Source organism: Bactrocera dorsalis, chromosome 3 (assembly GCF_023373825.1).
Source record: "Bactrocera dorsalis isolate Fly_Bdor chromosome 3, ASM2337382v1, whole genome shotgun sequence".
In the NCBI taxonomy this organism is placed as follows: Eukaryota; Metazoa; Arthropoda; class Insecta; order Diptera; family Tephritidae; genus Bactrocera; species Bactrocera dorsalis.
In genome coordinates, this window is record NC_064305.1 from 73,802,857 (window position 1) to 73,824,082 (window position 21,226).

Sequence of the window (21,226 nt, forward strand, 5' to 3'; positions counted from 1 at the left end):
AGTAATGGGTGATCAAGCTCGGTGTAGTTTTTTAAGTCTTTTTTTTTTAACAGATTCCGCGAGGATAGTTCTTTATTAGTATTATTTAGGGTAATCGAAATGGATCCATTTTTCTTTATCAGTCACAATCTGATGAAAAAACGACTTCTGTACCATTCACTTAGCAGTTTTGACATGCAAAATCATCTTTCAATGTATATTGGTTTCAATTCATTGGGAGCCCAATGGAACTTAGAATTGTGTTGAGTGGGAAGTAGGTGTGAATGTAGTCCGATTTCGCCCATTTTCACACTGTAACATAAAAATATCATTAGAACACATTACCAAATTTGGTTTAAATCGGTCAAGCGGGTCTGAAACCAAAACGTGAAGGGTGCCACGCCCAATGTACAATTTTGAAGCCGGCATCATTAAATACCTCTCAAACCTTCTCGGGGTCTTTGGCGTGTTAAGTTATTCATTTATCGCGCTTTTAGTAATTTTTAACAGTACGGTTAAACTGGGAGTGAGCGATTTCATCCATTTTCAAAATGTCGGTAGGAGTTCTTATAATATTTGCGAAAGGCTTCAGTGGTTTTGAAGATATGTACATTAAAGTTATTAGAGGGCGGGCCGCTTTATACTCGAAGTGTAACCAATTACAAAAGCCATATATTCAGTTTGGAAAATTATTTTTATTTATTTTAAAGTACAAAATGTGTAAAAGTAATCATAAATTCAGGCCCAATTCACTAATGCTCGATATGACTACCTTTTGCCTTAAGTATTTCCTTGAGACGGTCAAAAAACGAATCTCTAGCTGCCCGAATGTGACTTGCCGGTATTTTGGCCCACTCACGGACAATGCCTTCTTTCAGCATCTCGAGACTGGTGTATTTTTTACTTCGGACCTTGCTCTCCAAAATGGCCTAGAGAGAATAATCCATTGGATTCGACTTTGGTGAATTCGATAGCCATTGTGTGGTCGTAATGAAATTCGGAACATTGTTTTTCAGCCATTCTTGGTTCACTCGCGCTTTGTGAGACGGTGCTGAGTCTTGCTGAAACGTCCATGGATTGCGACCGAAATTGGAGAGCGCCCTTCTGCGGTGACAGCAGCCCAAACGATTATTTGTGGCGGGTGCTGCCTCCTGATGGATTTTTTCGTCAGAAAACACCATGTTCATTCATTTGACCGCTTTCGGCCAAGCGATGCAACTGCTTCGCTCCCTCAAGTCTTGCTTGTTGCTGCTTCGGTGTGAGATCATAGGTCTTTTGGAACTTGTAAGGTACCTTGAGTTCATTTTTCAATATGCGTCGGTTGCTGCGGTCGGATAATTTCAGTTCTTTAGCCTTTTGTTTGGCACTTCGTCGTGGATTTCGCCCCAGTCGTTTCTTCTATTCACTATTTGGCTGCAATTCGAGATACCAAGTTCATCTTGGTCCTTGTCCACCTGATCTCACCAAAGGAGAAGATGTCTTCCTCTGCTTCCCCCCGATGGGTACTGAATCGAAAACCTTCGAAGCTGGAGTGTTCTCTTCCATCTGAACAACATGATATAGGTAGCGCAGCCGCTCTCACTTTAATCGCTGAACTGTGTAAATGTCGCTGTAAATCTCGTACAGCTCAACATTCCATCGGCCGATGTTTCTAGGACTATAAGCCTTTAGATGATGTCATTGTACATACCTCCACACCATATAGTAAGATAGGTCATCACTTCTCAATTGCTTACTCAGTCTGAAGTATCATCAAGGCTGATATTGTTGTTAGAGTTGATGCTGGTTCCAAGATAGACGGAATTATCTACGACTTCGAAGTTATGTCTGTCAGCAGTGACGTGCAAGCCAAGTCGCGAATGTGACGACTGTTTGTTTGATGACAGGAGAAATTTCGTCTTATCCTCCTTCACAATCTGTAGACCTACCTAACTGCTTAGTCGGGAGTGGATACTCGTCTACATCATATGGTAAAATTTGGTTATGGTATTGGTTTTCAATGCGGATTACACTCACAGACCTAATCACAAGGACTTCGAGCCTGATGTTGTTTTCTCTATATATGACGATTCCAACAACTACTCGTATGTACATTAGACCTGGCGTTATTTTTTTTTTTTGGAATTTTGAGTACGGGGATTGGTCAAATATGCGATTCGATGTAATAATTCATGTGGTAAATTTTTAACTCAATCAGAGTGTGCCAACCTGTGCCATAATGAGGTCAAAGGTCAAAATATAGAAAAACCCTTGGTTTTTTTACTGTTATCTGTTTATTTATTAAAGAAAAAATAAAATGACGCAATTTTTCCACAATTTGCATTTCAATCATTAATATATGTCTCAAGAATATTACAAAAGCGAAGTTTTAGTATATGAAGGGAACTTTTGCCTGTAGTTCTCGACAATATGAAGCAAGTATTGTTTATCTTCTTCGCTATGAGTTAAAGACCGGTTAAAATCTGTTATTAGTTTTACTTTCCTCTCAGCAGAATCATTAACAGCAGTGACGTTTTTGAGGATTTGAACACCTTTTAAATATTCTGCATTTTCGCACCAGTTTGAGGGATCTAAGTTGAAAAATTTTACGTCTATTTCCAATCGTGAAAAGATATTTCTAGTTCTTTCCGTTACAAAACAACTTAAATCTTTACTTATGAATGCTTTCATTTCTTCAGTGCTGGCATTTACATTTTTACGCAGATAAACGCCATTGTCGTCATTGCTTTCAAACTCTTTTTCTAATGCTAGTGCTTCAACCATCTTTCTTTTCACATTTAAGTCCACATTAGAATCGAAAAAGGCGAGACCAACGGCTTCCTCGGACAGATACCATAAGTGGTTTTTCATTTTATCTAATAAGGCTAGAGATATTTTTGGGTCGTAATAACCGGCAATGTTTTTTATCAGCTGCAAATCCAAATTTGGTGCTTCGACTGCATTAGTAGTTCGAAACCAATACGGAATATAAAGACGCACCAGGAAAATACACACATTGCGGAATCCATTCAAATGGCTGGAAGACATTTTAAATTGTTTTTGCAAAGCAAACATTTTTAAGGCATATATCGCTTTTGACATAAACCTGGCATGTGACGTCGCGCCAGGTGCACGAAAGGAAAAGTTCGGGATGCTGCCACCTAAGAAAATAAACATGAGTTGCAATAGCTCTTTGTAATCATGGCGAATGTGGTCTTTTGCTATATTTTTGATGCAAAATTCTTTATTGGCTTCACATTCCTCTGCATTTATAGCACGTCGCACTTCTTCGTCCATGATACCAATTGAAAAATCTTTTAAATTGAAAGTGTTCCATTCCTGCGAAAAACGTTCAAATATGGCAACTTCCGGGCCACAAGATTTTCCAAAATATATTTCAAATACAGCTCGTAGTATGATTTCTGCAATATGATGCCTGCATGGCAACCACAACAAGCTACGTTTCAATTTTTGTTCCAGCAACATTCCAGCCCCGTTACGTTTACCAGTGTTTGTAGCTGTCGTGCCAAAGCATACCATTTCCACCGAATTTATCATTTATATTTTATTTTTCTAAGTAATTATATATGGACTGGGCGATTGCTTCACCAGTTCCACATTCAATATTTGGGATGGAAATTCATTTTTCTATATTATCTGCCGTTAAAACAATAGCTAGGCGTTCTACTTTTTCCTTTCCAGTCATTGCAAGAAGTAGTTTACCGTCCCAGTGTAACACAAATGTATCAGGGATCTGAAAAATTTTCGCTCTGAGAAGTATTCATAACAAATCCAAAATTAACTTTTATACCTTGAAATTCTCAATAATTTCTGTACCATGACGCCGACGATATTCCTTGCGCTGTTTTCTCAAACTTGTACAATTAATAACCAGATCTTCAATATTGTGACCCAAAGCTTTAGCTGTTGCAATAATAAAATGAATTGCGAGTGGGGTTGACATATTGCCAGCATCCATGCAAGCAAGCATTCTATCATCTATGAAGCTTTTTTTACCACGTTTTTTTTTCAGCTCGTTGGTGTTTGATACGATCCTCAACTGTTCTACAGAGTTTTCAGACTCACATTTACTTTCGTCACTTACATCATAGTCTACACTCAACTCTAAAAAAAAAAGAAGTTGAAAGAGAAACTTACATATTATTTGCTTCAGCAGAATTAAATAAATACCTTGAGTGCTTTCCAATCTTTGATACTTTGCTCTGCGTCGATTTTCTTCTTCTAACCTTTGCGCCTTCCGTTTTTCTTTATTTGCGAGACATTGATCTATAGAAATCATGCTCCCAACACGACCTGGCTCTCTTTGTTTAATTAAAAAGTCTCGGTCCTCAGGAATAGCTATCATTTCTAAAGCATCAGCATGTGCAATATCGAATAAATTGTTCAAATTATCATTGAAATCATTTTCCTTTTTACGAGAACTAGGAAACGAAGATGTACAAAATTTCTGTACTGTTCTCCACTCATCATATAATTTCACTAATTTATCGTCACAAGTTCTTTTGTTTAACGTTGGAATACGTGCTCTTTCCCAAAAAGGCAATATTTCCTTCGAAGCCAATTTAGCACTTTCCTTAATTGTTTTCTTTTCACACCGCACATAGTAAAAAAAACATTTCAGCACTTGTAGTTTTTACGGTAACTTGCTTCCAAGTATATTTTTTTCACATTTTCCTATCAAATATACGTTTGCGTCAGCAGATCTAAGTGTAACAAAATTATTTTCAGCCATCACGAAATAAATAATAAATAAACAGATAATATTAAAAAAAACCAAGTGTTTTTCTATATTTTGACCTTTGACCTCATTATGGCACAGGTTGGCACACTCTGATCGAGTTAAAAATTTACCACATGAATTATTACATCGAATCGCATATTTGACCAATCCCCGTACTCAAAATTCCAAAAAAAAAAAAAATCTCATATAAGCTGCGCCAGGTCTAAGGTACATATTATATATGTAGAGGCCAACATTTTTCCGAAAGCGCTTTATTTGAGCACTGTTGCTTCCTGATCACGCGATTTTTTTTCATATCATCATTTCCATTACTAAATATGTAAAGGCAAAATATTTGCAGAATCTTTCACAACCCACACCAAGAAAGCAGCCTTTTCTTTTGATTACAATGTCCATATGCTCGCATTGTTCCGAAATTTTTCATAAATGCCGTTCGCTTACGGCTGACAGTAAATATTGTTGAAAACAAAGAATACATCACATGCCACTTACGTTACATCAGAAATGTGAACAAAACTTTTCGTTCGCCTTAAAAGCGTCGCTTCTCATCCTCATTCTTGAACCGTCACCGCTATGCACAATGGTAATTTATAGGTGGCAACGCTGAAGCCTACTTAGCAACTCCGTGGGATAAGCGATGAAGCGCACAATATTTGTTGATATCGCATTTCAAATTTCAGACAAGCAACCCAATGGCGAGCGGCTTCGGCTTCGAACAGAAGACTCAGTTAGACAAGACATTTGAACAATTCGGACATTTCTTCACAGCCGCCGCCTGTCGCAACTGTCACAATGCAGTGCTCCTTTTTTTGGTGCTTCGCCCATTTTTACTTTTGTATGTATGTGTGTAGGTAAAGTTGTAATGTCCACGCTGCGGACAACTCATCAGCAACGTGTCAGTTTTGAAAAATTTTCTGCTGCAGCAAACAAATAAAGTATTTTCTGTTGTAAGATGTTTTTGTTGCAACAAGCAAATTTGCAGAAAGTATGAAGAAAGTGCAAAAAATAAAACTACAAATGAGAACTTAACGAATACAAGCAGATTTGTTGTTGTTTTTCGCTACTTTTGCAAAGCATTTTTCATATAAAATATTGTATTTTTATTTTCTTGCAGCACACATACACCCTTACATTTATATATGTGTATATGTATGGCACCCCAGCACCGCTGCACCTTCCATATTTGTCGCATAGAACAAAGGCAGAAAGCCCCGTGAGCATTTGGGATGTAAACAATATGCAACTGCCATCGAAAAGAGTTGCCATTTTGATATAAAAAAAATGTTATGGGGTAAGTGAGAAATATTGATTATATTTGCTTTGACTTTTATATAAGAAACAATGTTATAATATAATACCCTCGAGAGCGAGAATATTTCTTATAGCTCAAAAACAAAAAGATCTTGATTTGATCGGCCAGTTTTTAAATCAGCTATATGTTATAATGATCCGATCTGAGGAATATTTTCAAAAATCATGGCCTTGCCTTGGATTCATGAAAAAGACTTATTAATCCTATTCCATGCTATATTAAGGGGTTACATGGGTTTACGGGTTTATTTTCTTATTTAATTCTACATCACCTCTTTAATATTGTCCTAAATTTTCAAGTTGATCCGAATAATAGTTTCGGAGATACAGCCTTGCGCTTGAAGCTACCTGGTATAAAAGCGTCGTTCTTATGGGTTATTTTAGCGAAACTGTGTTTTTGAAGTCGGTTGGCAAGATTTCTCCAGAATTACTCAACCGATCTTCATGACATTTTACACAGGTTTTAAGATAAAATTCTTAATGACTTAAATTTCTTCGAGTATTGTGTCTTGAACAATAAGTTAAGCCAAATTTGGTGAAGATATCTTGTCAAATAGTTTTTGTTTGTGTACTGGAACTTAATTTTGATTGATTTGTACGGAAGCTATATGCTATAGAGACTTGATACTAGCAACCCTAAGAAATATACTATGTTATGTCTGTGGTAAACTTAATAAACTTAGTTTAGGTATTAAAATACGAGTTTTGAAACTTTTTTGAAACTCAAGATAATCCCTGCTAAATGATTTTACTTACTCCTAACTTTTGTTTAAACAACCAAGCACCCCTACAGAAGCCTCCAACTACTTTTATGCTAGGTTATGTCAAAAGGTTGATCCTAACGCCGGCCCATTGTAGTATCCATAAACTGGTACTAGCTTTAAATCGTTTAGTGAAGTCTCTTTTTTTTCAAGGCAAATTTTTCGTATTTTCTAATAAATATAGGCTCTTCTCGAAGTCAACTTTACTCCATTAAAGGAGTTCTGCATTGACCGAAACAAATAGTGGTCCGATGGTGCAAGATTAGGGCCATATCATAACTTCCCAGCCAAGCTTTCCGAGTTTTTGCCGAGTCATTAAAGATGTGTGTAGTCTAGCGTTGTCCTGACGGACGACAAAGCCCTTTCTGTTGATTAGTTCTGGCCGTTTTTTTCGATTTCTTGCTTTAATCTCATCAGTTGTTGACGTTCGAGGCGTCCATCCTGTCTTTGCGATCATTTGTTGAGCTTAACCACGCTTGGACCATGATCTTTTTTTCACATTATTGTCGTATTTGATCCACTTTTCGTCTCCTGTCACCATTCGCTTCAGAAATAGTTTGATTTCATTTCGTTTCAGCAAAGATTCGCATACATATGTTAATTCGGTTCATTAAATTTTTCACAGATAATTAATGTGGTACCCAATCATCGAGCTTCTTTTTATAGCCAGCCCTTTTTAAATGGTTCAAAGCCGCTTCATGATGAATGTTAAGTTCCTTAGCGATGTCATGACTGCTTATGTGAAGGTCCTGGTATATATTTTCGATAATTTCATCGAATTTTTCAACGATAGGTAGACCAGAACGAGGTCATCATTATTTTTACTCATTTTTGAACAGCTGTAACTTCTTTTCAACTTTCCCGACAATGTGATTGGTAACACTGGGGATACGCGACCGCAACCACATCCATTGATAACATACGAAAAGACTTTTCCGAGTACCCAATATTACGATTTTTGTTGCTTTCAAAAATTTTCTACCTTGGTCTAATGTGATTTTCAATGAAACCATAATAGCATCCCCATTGCTTTTTTATTTCGTACGTTGGCAGGGAAATAATCTCCTTCTTCCAAAGCTTTGTTCTCAGATTTTCAGAAGATTTTGAAAATAAATCTCCTTTCCTTGAAAATATAAGAGTTCTGTTCTCATTTGTAGAAGCCTAAATATAATCGGCCGAAACTGTCTCAGCACCATTTCTCACCATAATTCTTTGAATTTCCAGGAAGATGTTTATATGATATATATTAATCCTTAGCGAACCGAAAACTTCTCGGGCCTATATTTCTTTTTGTTTCACTCAGCATAAGTTGTCTAAATCATCAGTACAACAACTTTTGTTCAAAATTTTCATTTGATCGAATATTACTTTTGTCACTAAGATATTGACTCGAAAAATTTGTGCAATTTCTATATTTTAACGGTCAAAAAATTCGAATTTACTTAATTAGGAACTTTCTCGAAGAAGTTTATTTTAAAACACTACCACATACTCTGTTATCAAATAATGCGATCCAACTCAAAGTAGTATTTCTAATGGCAACTCTGCCGCAATTGCTTTCTATTACGGCCGGTCGCATATTTAGCCGCAAGCAGTGCTGCCAAGTGACAAATAAGAGAAAAATAATTTATGTTGAAATTTGAAAGAAAAGAATTGTTATATTTGATGTGGAGAAAGAAAATAATAATAACACCGTACCAGCACACAGAGCAATGAATGCTGGAACAACAGAGTCAGAAAAAAATTCAGAACTACTGGCGCAGCAAAAAGCGCATTCAATGCCTCATTTGCTGGCTGAACATTTTCAAAGAACTTAGTCGCAATGGCATAAGATGAGAGTGGGGCGACAATCTGCCAAATCAAGGGTTGTGCGCTGTCGTACACGGATGTAGCCTTATATGAGTTAGTAAGGGTTGAAAATATTCCATGTATTTTATATAAATTTTGTTATAATTTGAAACTCGGCTCTAATATGGATTTTGTCAGGTATATTTTTATGATGAATAAATAAACTTCAAAAAAACGTCTTCAAAGCACTTTTCGTAGTTCAAATAAAGTGTCAGAAGAGTACTGCTTGGGAGATAGTCACTAAAACTATTGCAATTGCTACGACCCTATTATGGCCCACATACAAAAGAGTAACAAACTATACATGATTGCATCAAAAAATTCTTGCCTTACCACAAGAATGCTTATTGAACAATATCCATTAAGAACCCCCAAGACTCGGGAAGATGAACTTTGTTCAGTAGATGTCCTGTGTTCAGCTCTAGGCCAGTGATCGGATCATCGGCCAGTCCCTGATAAGCGCACGAGAGTTCCATGGGTCAAGTGCTGAATTGCGAGATGCCAATAGAGATCGAACTCAGTTCCATTCCGATGTGATCGGGACAAAGGTGCTCACTGTGATTAGCTGATCGGTCACACGGCTTCCTGGGATTCCGCTTTGATCAGCCTCCCTTTCAACCTAGAACCTATAGTGTATGTTTCTATGGCACCAATTCATGGGCTGAAAATAACATATCTCAATTTGATTGAGTCGTACTTAGCCACTCTGCTGATTTTGTGAAATATCTGAGTTTTTCACCCTAGGAGTCCAATATTTTTTAAATTAGAGTATTAATAGCCAGGAAAGATTCTGTCTCAAACGAGAGATTCCATTCCGTCTCTGGTGCTTCACCCATGCTCTTCATTCAGCCGATTCTACTTTACTTGTATTAAGTTTCTGAAGGTTGAAACTTAAGGGTAAATACACTGTGATAAACCCTTCAATCCATCTGGTTTGACCTTTATCACCACTACTATGTTAGTACTGGAACATCCTGTGTTTTTAGAATTACTTAGAACTTAGAAGAACTAGAAACATAAAGTTGCTAAGTGAATAAAGATTCCATATCTCCTTTCTCACGTATTTATGCGTTCCTTTTTGCCTCTCCGTAACCACTATCTAATGTAACCACAAATGATTTTAACCCTCATCATCACTTTGTCCAGTTTCAGCAGTCAGCAAGTCATCAACAAAATAACTTTATTCGTAGCAGACGACTTTTATGACTTTTATGCACCTTTAATGTACCGAAAATATATATGTGTGCATGTGAAAGAGAGAGCAAGCAACTCACAAAATCAGCTTCATCTCAAATGACTTTTTGTATGACGTCTCAAACCTTATCAGCTTGTCCCTAATTCACCCATTTACTTGGCCACTCGCTCACACACTCAGTTCGCCCAATTAGCCAAATCACTTCGCCTGCCATATCCTGTGCGCTTATCTCTGCAGGTGAATCGTCACTTGGGGTGGGCGCACAATGGGAGTCAATGCGACAATCCGGATGAATATTGGCCCCTAGTGGTAGATATATTGGCATACGTGTCTTGCTATATATTTACCTATACCAAAGTTATCTTCAACTTCGCTGCTTTCCTACATCCTATGTGGTGGTGCGAGTGGTTGCATCGGTGTCATGCCGCGCGCTCAAGTCAACCCAACTCAGATCAACTCAACTCGATAACTGCACTGTAGCATTTGTCGTAGCGTTTATTTTGTCATAAAACACGGTAATGTTAGTCGGTCAGGTCACTAGCGAGTAAATTAATTCGATAATTGTCTTCCGGTGAAATGACGGAATGACAACCGTGTGATTGAAGGAAATGCAGAAGGAAGTGCGAGTGGGGCACATAAAATGATGCATTGTTTGCGGACCATAGTTGTTGTGTGAATTAATATTGTTGGTAGAAATGTGTACTACTTTTATGTGGCGGTTATCACTACTGGGAGGTTGGGTCTCAGATGAGGTCGATAAGTGCTTGTGAACTACTAGCTAAATCATAAGAGGTCTAGTGACCCTCTAAGTTCACTTTTCCATATTTATCGAAGCTCTAACAGAACACTGTTTGATCGGGATTCATACGGTATTGTTTTTTTTACCGGTTATCAGTTGCGCAAGCTGCTTGGAAGAACATGAGGTAGAACGTTCTCAACACTTTCATCTCAAATATCCCCTATTTGTCAGATCACGGTTAAAATACATTTGATCCAGGGGAAATGGCAGAAATAGGAATAAAGCAGTCAAGCATATTTCTTAAAATGAAAACTGATGAAAGTTCGGGTATAGCAGCTAGAACACGATAACGATTTTTTAAGAAAATCATATGCTCCGATGAGGCTCACTTTCATCTGAGTGATGCTGTAAATAAACAAAACTGTCGATTGTTTTGCAAAGAAAATACACAAATTATTCACGAACAACCATTAAATTCACCTAAATTGACAGTTTAGTGTGGTTTTGGTCTAGTGGAATCAGCGAGCCGTACTTCTTTCGAAATGAAGCTGGAGACACCGTTACTGTCGGTGGAGAGGTAGATCGATGTTAACCAACTTTTTGTGGTGGCAATTGGAAGAAATTGATCTTGACAACAACTGGCTTCAACAAGATGGGCTTTCGTACCACACAGCACGTGCAACAATCAAATTATTATGAGAAAAGTGTGCGGATTCGTTTATTTTAAGAATTAATGACATTGAATAGCCTCAAAGAAGTTGTGATTATACTACTCCTTGTGAGACTTATTTGAAGGTATTGTACTTTAACTATAAACCAGACTCTCTTCAAGCTTTAGAAGTCAATACTGAACGTGTTATTCATGACATACGACTTGACTTAATAAAAAAATATTCGAAAATTAGGTTCATCGAATTCGTTACCGCAAGAGAAGTCGTGGAGGCCATTTTTGTGATGTTACGAGTATATTCAGAACTTGTATCGCTTGTACTTCATATTAAATAAAAAGAAACATTTGAATTTCCTTAGCAATAATTTTTTTTCAAAAGGAAGCCACCCTTATTAGAAAACACTATACATCACATCTTTATCGAAGTCTAATTGCAGTTTGGTGCCTGCTCTAGCTAGTTCATTTACTTCATAGTTGCCTGGAATATCACTATGCTTTTAGACCTATTGCAAGTTAATCGTGAATGTTCGATCTACTGAGAGATCTTCGACGAGATCCTAAGAGACTTTAATAATCTCGAAGCCGCCTGACTATCTGAAATATTTTTTTCTTATGCCTGTAGTCTGTGTGAGATGGTGAACTCGATTCCCCGTCTGAACAACAAAGCATTTGGGGACCGATGGATTGCCGTCCGAGCTATTCAAATACGCCGACGAAGATCTTATAGGGAACATCCATCAGCTTCTTTGTAGAACTTGGTCGGACGAAAGCATGCCCAACGATTTGAAATAAAGTGTGCTCTGTCCAATCCACAAAAAGGGAGACATCACCATCTCCGTCAGCATATAAGGTTTTAACGAGCGTACTGTATAAAAGATTGAAGCTCACCGCCAACAAACTGATTGGACCTTATCAGTTTGGCCTTAGGCTTGGAAAATCAACAACAAACCATATGTTTCACCACACTTCTTCGTCAATTGCAAAGCTGCTTTTGATAAAAACGAAAAGAACCTACCGCTATGTTTGAATTTGGTATTCCGTAAAACTAATACGGCTGTCTAAATTGACGATGAGCAATACCAAAAGCTTCATCAGGATCTGGAAAGATCTCGCCGAGCCGTTCGATACCAAACAAGGTGTCAGACAAGGCGTCTCCCTATCGTTCGACTTCATTAATTTATTCCTGGAAAAATAACTCGAGCTGCAGAGCGAAATATAGAAGGTACAATCTTCTATAAGAGTGTACAGCTGTTGACGTGATATCATTGGCCTCAACATCCGCGCCGTTACTTCTGCTTTCTCCAGACTGGATAGCAAAGCCTATGGGGCTGGTAGTGAATGAGGGCAAGACGAAATATCTGCTGTTATCAAACAAAGAGTCGTCGCACTTGGCTCCCACGTCACTGTTAACAGATAACTTCGTCTAACTTGGAATCAGAATTAACACCAAAAATAACGTCAGCATCGAAGTCCAACGCAGAATAACGTTTGCCAACAGTTACTACTTCAGACTGAGTAGGTAATTGAGTTCATCTCTTAACGAACATAAACCAAACTCCACAAGTCATTCATTATTATCGGTCTGCTATATGGTGCAACGGCAAGGACGAGAACAACATCTGACAAATCGGCATTACAATTTGTCGAGAGAAAGGTTCTGCGAAATATTTATGATCTTTTTCGCATTGGAATATCACAGCCAATGGAAAGATAAGCTGTACAAAATATACGACGCCTTGACATAATTGAGCGTATTTGAGAAAGAAGCTACGCTGGCTGGCTAAGTCATGTCGTCCGAATGGATAAAAACACCCCAGCTCTGAGACTATTCGACGCAATACCCGCCGGTGGAAGCACAGGATGAGGAAGACCTCCACTCCGTTGGAAAGACGAGATGCAGTAGAACCTGGCTACACGTGAAATCTCTAGTTGGCGCCAAGGAGCGAAAAGGAAAAACGACTGGCACGCTGTTGTAACCTCAGCTATAACCGTGAAAGCGTTGTCTACGCCAATCAGAAAAAAGATAATGTGGTATAGTGATTGTTTGTCGTCGTAGCAACAGACATACGAACGAGTGATACTTTTTCACACTCGAAACTATTTATTGGAGCATTACTGTTGTTTAATCCCATCAACTACATGAGTGACGTTGACCTACTACTTTAAAAATTGTTGCAATCAATTAAAATGCAACATGCTGTACGAAAATATTATGATTGCAGCATACAAAAGTATTTTTAAATTAATTTAATAATTTCCACTCGTTCATATATTATTTAAAATCATTTTGATGCAATGAATTGTAGTGCTGGCCAATGAACTGTAGCAAATTGAATTGCCTGCAACATTATACGCTGACACAACAGCAATGAGCACACATGTTAGTATATGGGTGTGTGCGTGTGTGTGTGTTGCCTATAAAATAGCCATTAATACATTAAAATAATAATTATGCAGCTGAAAGCCATATCAAAGTGTGACAGCGAAGAGAAAGTGTGTCGCTGCTTATCGAAAGCAATAAATGCACATACAAACACCACTACTCTTATATGCATGTATGAACCAATGCGAATGCTGGGCATGCAACGCACTTCCTGTTGAGCGCTTATCGGCTTTTTCAATAAATCGATAAATACCTACAAATTCTTTGCGCCATAAAACCAGGTAATTACTTCCTATTGCCACAATAAGTTTGTAAATAAATTTCCATGCGCTTATTCCAAACACATACACACACACACTCAGCAGCAGCGCCGCAGCCCACGATAGGTTAATCTGCAAGTGTTTAATTTGCATATTTTATGCGGTCACTCAGGTGCACATTCGCGCATTTGTATTTGTATGCATGTGGGTGCATTATGTTGCGACTAAATGTCACATAACGGCATTATCTGCATGTTTGTGGGCATACGTGTCTGTGTGTGCTGCCGTTAAAGCGTAAGCACAACATTTACGTAAGCGGACAGCTCATTATCGGCACTCAACGCCAAACAAAACAATCCTTCAGCGACACAATTCATCGATTGCAACCACACACACACACCCACAAAGAACATAAATACAAATATACATACTTACAATAATTTAAGTATATATTTCACCTGCGCCCGCGTAATGCATTGGAATCCATTTTACATCGCATTTTTCGGTTTATTAGCTTTCTCTCTCGTATGAATTTTTTATGCGTGTAAGTATATAAGCAGATAAGTGATTAAGTATGTGTATGCATATGATTATTGGTGCGTGCATTTTAATGAGCAAAAGTCAATATGGGTGAAATGATTTAAAGGATAACATTATGTCGTTAATTACTGCAAACTGTTGCCGATATGCTAACTGAAAGTGAATACCCGGAAGTGATTGCAAGAGATTAAAATTAAGTATGCAAATAATTTAGTTTGTTTTGTAATAATATTTCGAATTTTGATATTCTAACCACTAAACAACGTAATGAAAAACAAGAGGGGCATGACTAAGTTCGGGTGCAACCAAACATTTCATACTCTTGCAACTTGGAAGGAGTAAAATCAGGAAATTACCTTCAAGCACATAGGGCTTGCTAGTTATATGGTGTCTAGGGGAAGATTTCTGCCGATTTTATTCATTCTACATAAATAAGAAATGGAAAAAGCGTCGTAAGAAAAACACGATCTCTCAATTTTATTAAGATAACTCACATATTGGCAGATATATGCAATATAAAGTCACCCGGAAGTACGAAAACCTCAATATACATAAGTTATACAATATGTGTGCTAAGGGAAGTACTAACCCGAGTTCCAACTGCTAGGCATGATTGGGTCGGATGAATACATGTCCAATGATTGAAATATGAGTGTACTCTGTCCTATTTAAATGAAAGGAGATACCGCAATCTGTGCTAATTATTGCGAAAAAACCTTCTTAATATCACATATATGGTTATTTTAAGAGCATTGTGTGAAATACTTAATAAACTGATTTTACCTTGTCAATGCGGCTTTAGACCTGGCAAACCCACCATAGACTACATTTTCACAATACATCAAATCCTGAGGAAGACCAGAACGACATCCGTCACCATTTTGTCGAAAGCACTGATAGGAGCTGCCTATTCACCTATTCAGTGCACTTTTTCAAGCTTACAAAAGTAGCGGAAGAAATTGATTCTGTGGTGAACGACAGCAAGACAAAGTACTTGGACGCCACATACAAAGATTCTTTGCGTCTTGAGAACAGAGTCTCTGTTGGGAGCTATAAATTTGAAAAAATAGGGACTTTGTATGTCTGGAAACCAAAATAGATTCCACTAATTCCACTCTTGCCAACATGTGCTACTGTGGGATCGGTAGGTAATAAATAGTGGGTAGGGATTCCTCTCTCGACGAACAAGAATTACGCTCTATTAGTCCTTCATAAAAATATGGGCAATGAAGTCATGAGAAAACAGCGTGACCGAAGAGTTCCGAAAAAGACGGAACCTCGAATTGTATGAACTATACGGTGACATGAATATAATTAAGCGCATAAAAACTCAACGAATGCGCTAGTTAGGCCTTGTCATTTGCATAGAAGATGATGATAAATCCTTCGACTCGAGACCTTTGGGTAGACAACGGAAGCAAGGGCGCGCACGCATCCAAGAACCAAATCCATAGGACCTGTCTGGATCAAGAAGAGGGCAACTGGCGAAATTTCGAGTTCTTGACCCACACCCAGCTCCGATTGTCGTGCCATAGAAGAAGAAAAAGAAAATTTCTACAATACGATTCAAAAGCAAAATAATAGAATGTATTTTTCCAATAGATAGCTTTATTAATCTGTATCTCGCGTTTGTCTAAGAAACGCTAGTGAATCGCGCCAAATCCATACATATCTGAAACGAGGGACACTTACGAGAACCTCAAGCGAATATGTACACGAATCAATTCGTAGTTGGATCGCGATGAGACGGTACAAACGGTGGTTAAGCCTGCATTGTCGGTCAAGAAGGATTTCTATTTGGTTGGTGGTATTGGCAGATAGTCACCTGCTATGAGTTCGGACCTGTACTGCCAACGAATTGACCGGTTAAAGGAAGCAATTTTCAAACGCGGCTATCTTTTGCCGACAAAAAGGAAACTGAGTACCATCAGGGAAACGCGAGGCCATACACATTGATAGCATTATTGAACTAAGTGGTGCAAATGTAACCTTATGGGATAATTCCAAAAACGCTAAATCAAAAATTATATTTATTCTTCTTAATTGGCGTAGAAACCGTTTAGCCGGTTATAGCCGAGTTTCAACAGCGAACCAGTCGTTCTGCCCTTTCGCTGTATTACGCCAATTGAATATTACAAGTTTACTCCGGTCCTTTTCCACCTGGTCTTTCCAACGGAGTGGATGTCTTTCCCCTTCTCTGCTTCCCCGGCGGCTACTGTGTCGAATACTCTCAGAGCTGGAGTGTTTTCATTCATTCGGACGACATGACCTAGTCAGCGAGCCGCTATCTCTAAATTCTGTGAACTATCTGCCGCAGAACATTTCTCTCGAAAGCTCGTAACGCCGTCTAATCGATGTTATCATTGTCCATTCCTCTGCACCATATAGGAGGACGGGGATATTGTACGACTTATAGAGTTTGGTCTTAGTTCGTGGGAAGAGAACTTAACTTCGCAATTGCCTACTCAGTCTGAAGTAGCACCTGTTGACAAGAGTTATTCTGGGTTGGATTTCGAAGCTGACATTGTTGTTGGTGTTAAAAAAATTCCGTATTTTACTTGCTTGGTCGGCAATCTATTAGTCTCGTCGCTTTTTTTCGAGTAATTTCTTTTCGAACGTTTTCATGGTCGAGCAATGGAAAGTTGCCGTATGCTGGTGTCATGCAAGCAGGTTTGAGAAGTTTTCCCTCCATAATTTATATTTGCTATACCTTAAATATTGTACATCTTCTTCAATTTCAACGAATTTAAAATCTTAATTCACAATCCGTAATATACGCAAAATACGTCTGTCATTCATACGATTACAAGTACGAGTATACATTTCATGGTTGTAACTAGTTGCGCAGATATGCAGACTTCTACGTTCTTGCTAATGAACTCTGGTATACACATACTCGTATGTACATATAATAGTTGAATTGACGTACACAAAAAATATTATCTTAAAAAAATTTATCACAAGCCAGCCAGCATATTTTCCAACGAATATTTTGAAGTAAAGGCTCAAAGCAAGCCTTTCTTATATTCGGGGAATTTTTTTCTGCAGAAACATCCATAGAAAATTAACAAGTTGCGGCGAAAATTATGTGATGCATTTTCTAATAACATTTTCAAAAGGCTCGAGAGCTGATGATGCGGCTCTTTGAATTTTTTCTTTTATGAAAAGCATACACGCACAGCACCGTTGAGCCACTTAATCGCTTAAAAGTGATGCACTTGCAACATGTTGCAGCTTAACGGGGGAAAAATATGAACGCAAGGTATTTATGCACTGACAAGCCGCGGCAATAAAGTTACATGATTATACATACGTATATGTTTGTCTGTATGTATTTGTGTGTGGCTGGCGGTAATTTATGATGGAATATCCTTTAAGCGTTCGTGGGGTTTCCGCTTTGAAGCGCACAAAAACAAGCACACTCATGTTGGGAATATGAAAATATGCACAGAAGCATATCGTATGTGTTTGCATGCGTGTATATACATGTATGTGTGTGTCTTTGTATGTGTGTAGGGTTTAAAATGAACGCGATTGACATTAAACGCCGCCAGTGAATTTTAATTAAGCAAATTACTAAAATTAAATTGAGTTGTGCGGCTATAATGCCCATACAGCATCAAAAGTATGTATGTACGAGTATATGTGTGTGTGCGAATATAAAAAATGTTTTAAGGACTTATTAGGGTCGCACTTAAAATCAATGAAACGATGTTTTAAAATTTTATCCTTTCAGGGGTGCTATTCACTATTACAATTTTAAAATTGATGTTGATCAAATTTGACCCGGACTGGGAAAAATATTATCTCCTTTAAAATAGGCTCCTGTGTCAATACCTTGACTGCGATGGTCTTATGTTCTTTTCTGAATTTTGGTTTTTTCTTTTTCGTCTCATTTTTGAAGCGCCACCCGCTGGATAGTAGAACAGTTTCGATTAAACATATTCACACAAGTCCACGTTTCATCATCACTAAAGATGCTCTGATGAACTTGGGGTCTCCAGCTACATTGTAAAGCTTCTCTTTTGCGACTTCTACTCGACGTTGTTTTGCAAAAGATTCATATCTTCTGGTACAGAAAATATTGACCAAAATGAGTTGAGTCGCTCCAAAAGAGGTGATGAGATTCTCTGCTATCTTTCTAATGCCAACACCAAGATTTTCGAGCAGTTTTTCTTTAACTTGTTCGATGTTCAAGCTAAAAGAACCAGTCCGGATCAAATTTGATCAGCTAATGCAAAGTAAATTTTGGGGATGTTTGAGCAAGGATAGTGTATTATAACCATTAACACCTCTGCAGTAATATTCTGTAAGTAATATTCTGAAATAACCAAAACCGCTGATGGTGTGATGTCAGAATTCTTTTCGACATTTTAGAACCACCCTAATGCCCAAAAGCACTTTAGGCTTCTCTGTCAACTGGTTTTTGAACGTTGCCCCTTCACCTGGCCAACTCTTGCAAACCACGGCACTTCCGTACAACCTCTTCATCCACTCCATGCGCACATCCCTTCATAGATCCATCAACTCTTGTGCATTTATTAATAAGTTAAATTCATCATGCCAGCAAAAATCGCACAAGCAACCGCTCAGTCCCTCCAAACCGAGTAATAGGCATGCCAACATATGCCTTTGCCCTCGACTTTGGTCCTTGCCAATCAACGCGCCGGGCTCAGAGAGCTCAAAGTGCTGAGTGCCTTGCTGCTGGTGGCCCACCTATCACTAACAACTTCTACTATTCTTTCGGTGAGTGGCTAGCAAAAGGGACGACGCACGACCGGAAGGATACGTCGTATTGACGGCTGGGCACAGGCGAGAAGAGATAGCGGCGCTGGGTGAGTGTATCAACGTATGCAAATTAATTATTGCTGCGTGTGTGGTGGCAATTTTATGCGTAACTGTCAACGCAAATTTGTGACACAACATAAATGCAACAAAAACAAAAACAACAACAAAATCGTAAACAGTGAAGAGCAACAACTTCGCATACAATTACAACAATGTTTGAACAAATAACAACAACAACATTTCCTAAAACAACAACAACATCTCATCAAACAACAACAACATCTCATCAAACAACAACAACATTATAAAACAACAACAACATCTCATTAAACAACAACAAAAACTTCTCATCAAACAACAACAACAACAACATGCCTGAAATCAATCGCCACAAAACGCTGTGTTAATATTTCCCGACGGCAATCTTCTGCAACATTTTTCGCGCATGTGTTGGTGTACATATGTGCGTGTGCGTGTGTACGCCTACGTCTGCCTCTGGTGGCACGCGGCAATTTATTGACTGTAATTGGTGCGTTAATCCCCCAACATTGACAGCGGTTTAGCGTTTCGTCTCCATGACCATCAGCAACACACACACAAAAACATACAAATATGCACTCCCATATGCACCTTAACACACACACACATACATATATATACTTTAAACCGTTAATTGTAGCCACCGTTGTAGCCGCCATTTGTTTATTTGCTTGTTCATTCGGTCGCCTGCTTACTAGCCCGGTTGCTTGCTTGCTCGGTCGGTCCAACGGCCAGTTGGTTGGTTGTTCGGTTGTTTGGTCACGCCAGTTGTTAAAGGATTATTGGCATTTCTGTCAATTTTTATTCAATTTTCATTTTGCATATTAAACTGTAACCGCGTTACCATGCCATTTTCGCCATTGTTCGCAGCAATAATTCGCCAACAATAGTATTTACGCATCAACTCATGCACATACATACATCATTATACATATGTATGTATATATACCTTCATACATATATACCGCAATAAACAACAAATACCCAGTTAACTACATATCAACGCGTTTACTATTTATGGCAAGTGATCTGCATATTTTGGCAGCTATTAGCCATTGGGAAAGCGCTGGCATATTGCATAATTTCCCAATTATTTAAAATAAAGCTTTGATGTAATTAAATGCGCACTGGCGGAGAGTAATTGGTAAATTCGGAAATTAAATTGAAAATTTGACCTTTTTACGGCAGAGAAATTTCATTATTGGAATAATTTTTTTTGTTACAAAAAATTAATATAAAGGGTGTTTTTAGAGGTATAGATATTTTTTGGATAAAAAATACAGGAAACAAGTGAAGGAACATGTGTGGCTTTACTAGTTCACCCTTTTTATGAGAGTTAGTTTTTGAACAGAATTATGAACTTTTGGCTCCCATGGCTGCGTCATAAAAATATTATTTTGTCAGCTGTAAATTAAATCTGGCTTATCAGTATAAGGCACTACTTGATAAAAAGGATAATTAATACAGCAGAATGGGCAAAGAAGGTATATTTGGCACAACTGGCGCTAGATTCAGCCTCTATGATGAAACATCCCCAAATGGGGATGGGGCTGATCGACTTTGCCGGGGCCAGAAATATGGTTATCCGTAGTACTAGATTTCAGCACAAGAAAATACATCACGCTACCAGGCTGTCTCCGGATCAAAATGCCAACAACCAGATCGATCACGATGTGATAGACGGAAGACGCGTCTCCAGTATTTCAGACGTGAGTACGCTACGAGCTCCAAACATCGATTCGGACCACTATATTGTCGCACTCGCCTTTGGGCAGCAAAAAAACACAAGTCAACAAATACAAGGAAGGGTCGACGACAAAAAGCTACAATCACAACAGAACTCATGTCCAACTCGGTATAAGAGAACTGTGAGACGGCATTTCAAGCTCATTACGTACAGCTGTAAACCACCAACAACAAACTGATTGGACCTTATCAGTGCGGTTTAAGGCCTGGAAAATAAACAATTGAC

At 38.3% G+C, this 21,226-nt stretch overlaps 1 protein-coding gene across 3 annotated transcripts; it reads right to left on the minus strand.

The window, feature by feature from the left end:
* Nucleotides 1-2,070: 2,070 nt before the first annotated feature.
* LOC125777111 (uncharacterized) lies at nt 2,071-4,703 on the minus strand. 3 transcript variants are annotated; one of them, XM_049451073.1, is made up of 3 exons: nt 4,150-4,703; nt 3,770-4,083; nt 2,071-3,712 (listed from the first exon to the last, which is right to left on the minus strand). In XM_049451073.1, the coding sequence occupies exons 1-3, from the start codon at nt 4,322-4,324 to the stop codon at nt 3,599-3,601; spliced, it is 603 nt and encodes a 200-aa protein (XP_049307030.1). In that variant the 5' UTR covers nt 4,325-4,703; the 3' UTR covers nt 2,071-3,598. The 3 variants fall into 3 exon arrangements, with proteins under 3 accessions (XP_049307030.1, XP_049307028.1, XP_049307029.1); XM_049451071.1 differs by having other exon boundaries at nt 4,150-4,701; XM_049451072.1 differs by having other exon boundaries at nt 2,071-4,083; nt 4,150-4,701.
* Nucleotides 4,704-21,226: the final 16,523 nt, after the last annotated feature.